General features: G+C 45.9%; 1 protein-coding gene across 1 annotated transcript; it reads right to left on the bottom strand.

Moving 5' to 3' along the window:
* Nucleotides 1–535: 535 nt before the first annotated feature.
* On the bottom strand, nt 536–1,519 carry LOC6604233. The gene is made up of 3 exons (XM_026994195.1): nt 1,058–1,519; nt 657–977; nt 536–592 (listed from the first exon to the last, which is right to left on the bottom strand). The coding sequence occupies exons 1-3, from the start codon at nt 1,442–1,444 to the stop codon at nt 569–571; spliced, it is 732 nt and encodes a 243-aa protein (XP_026849996.1). The 5' UTR covers nt 1,445–1,519; the 3' UTR covers nt 536–568.
* Between the last annotated feature and the right edge of the window lie 360 nt (nt 1,520–1,879).

Here is a 1,879-nt window from a genome sequence, read left to right as displayed (position 1 = left end):
GCCACAGATTTTCGCCCTTTGTGGGGGCGGAAGTGGGCGGCAAAGTTTTGAAATATTTTTGTAGCAGTGACATATCACAGAAGTCTGGATCCAAAACATCGTTGCTGTAGCTCTTATAGTCTTTGAGCACTAGGCGCTGAAGGGGACGGACAGACGGACAGACGGACGGACGGACAGACGGACAGACAGACATGGCTCAATCGACTCGGCTATTGATGCTGATCAAGAATATATATACTTTATGAGGTCGGAAACGATTCCTTCTGGACGTTACACACATCCACTTTTACCACAAATCTAATATACCCCAATACTCATTTTGAGTATCGGGTATAAAAAGGTCCCCCTCGTTTGAGGATATCTAACAAATTGATGAGCGTGATACAAGGTCAGGATCCGAAAACGATGAGCGCCGTTTTTAAAACGAGAATGAGTTGAGAGAATCAATGAGATGAGTATTATTAAATTTATCGCAAGAAACGCTACTGAACAATATAAATCTTAATTTTATTAATATAATTTAGATAAAAACAACATCGGTAGTAACGGAAGACGAAACAGGTTATCTTCATCGGCCGCATTCACTATCGCTCTATGGAGGAAGTAGACAACGATTGAGAGAAGCAACCTGATTTTTTAAATGCTGTATATCTTACAATTTCACTGACGCTCTCCGGATTACGCTGCATGTGGGTTATTCCCAGAATCTGGTTAACAGTCAGGGTTTCCAGTGAAAGGCTGTCCGTGTCCCAAATGTTCCGGTGATAGGCATTCTGTAGGAGCTTTATGATTGCGCATAAGTCCTTGCGCAGCTTTCGGTTTTCGTCCAGCGTCTGCTGTTGCTCCCCACTGACCGACTGAACGCGGTCCATGATCTTGCCGTATGCCTCCCCTTTAATTGCTGACAAGTTGGTGAACATGACGCTGTTGACATTTAGTAGGACGTCCACCCACTCTTGAAAAGTGATCAGGCGCAGCTGGAGTGGGAGGCAATCCAACAAAGATTGGGGTTAGGCATTGAGTCGTCGCCTCTGGGGTGGATTGTGTAGGCACTCACCTTTGAATCTCCGCTCGGAAAATTGAGGCCGTCGATCTCGTCCAGCCGTTTTAGGAATGTCTTGTTCAGCTGCAGATTCATCTGAGCGCTCATGTCGTGTGCCTCAGGCAGTTGGTCCACCAGACGGTGAAAGTACTCCGTAGCTATGGGCTCAGTGCGAGCATTGCACCTGGAGTGGTCTTGGTTGCTGTAGTCCGTGAAGACACCGGATTGATTTTCGACATTTCCTGTGTCTTGCTGTAGAGCCTTTTGGCTTTGCTGATCCTTCAGCGCCAGCTGCACCTGTACCGACTGCTGAGACGTCTGCTGTCCCGAGCTCGTGGGAGTATCCGGATTGGACAGCCCCATAGAGTTTGGGTCCAAGATGAGTCCTCGTCTGTCGCTCATGTTTCGACGATTCGTGCTCCGATTTCCTCGTCCGCATCGACTATTATTCAAAGTTTTATGTTCAAGTCAAGTTTTACTCTCCGGAAAAGTGTACGTGTGCCAGGTTTTACAGTTTCAAGATCATACGTTCACTTCGTAATGGCAATTTCAAGGCACTGGTGATGGACGTAGCAGTAGCAGTTTTGAGGTCTACGAGCACTCGACTCGACGCGAGACCAAACGAAAACCTCTGCTCTGAAAGAGCTCACATGTTTTTAGTGTTTTCGTGTGATTAGACATAATTAGACATTTATTCGTTTCGTCACAGCAATACAAAATCAAGAAGTTAAACGACGCACAATGGCGAGTGTAGCGCCATTTGGATGATAATAATTGTTATTAGGATAGTATTTCATGAAGTCTAGTGTAAGTTATGCTAGGGTAAAGCGGGAGCGC

This window comes from Drosophila persimilis, unplaced genomic scaffold (genome assembly GCF_003286085.1).
Source record: "Drosophila persimilis strain 14011-0111.01,24,50 unplaced genomic scaffold, DperRS2 tig00001355-arrow-arrow-pilon, whole genome shotgun sequence".
NCBI lineage: Eukaryota > Metazoa > Arthropoda > Insecta > Diptera > Drosophilidae > Drosophila > Drosophila persimilis.
The sequence above is the reverse complement of the archived record's forward strand: the minus strand, read 5'-3'. Positions and strand labels throughout refer to the sequence as shown.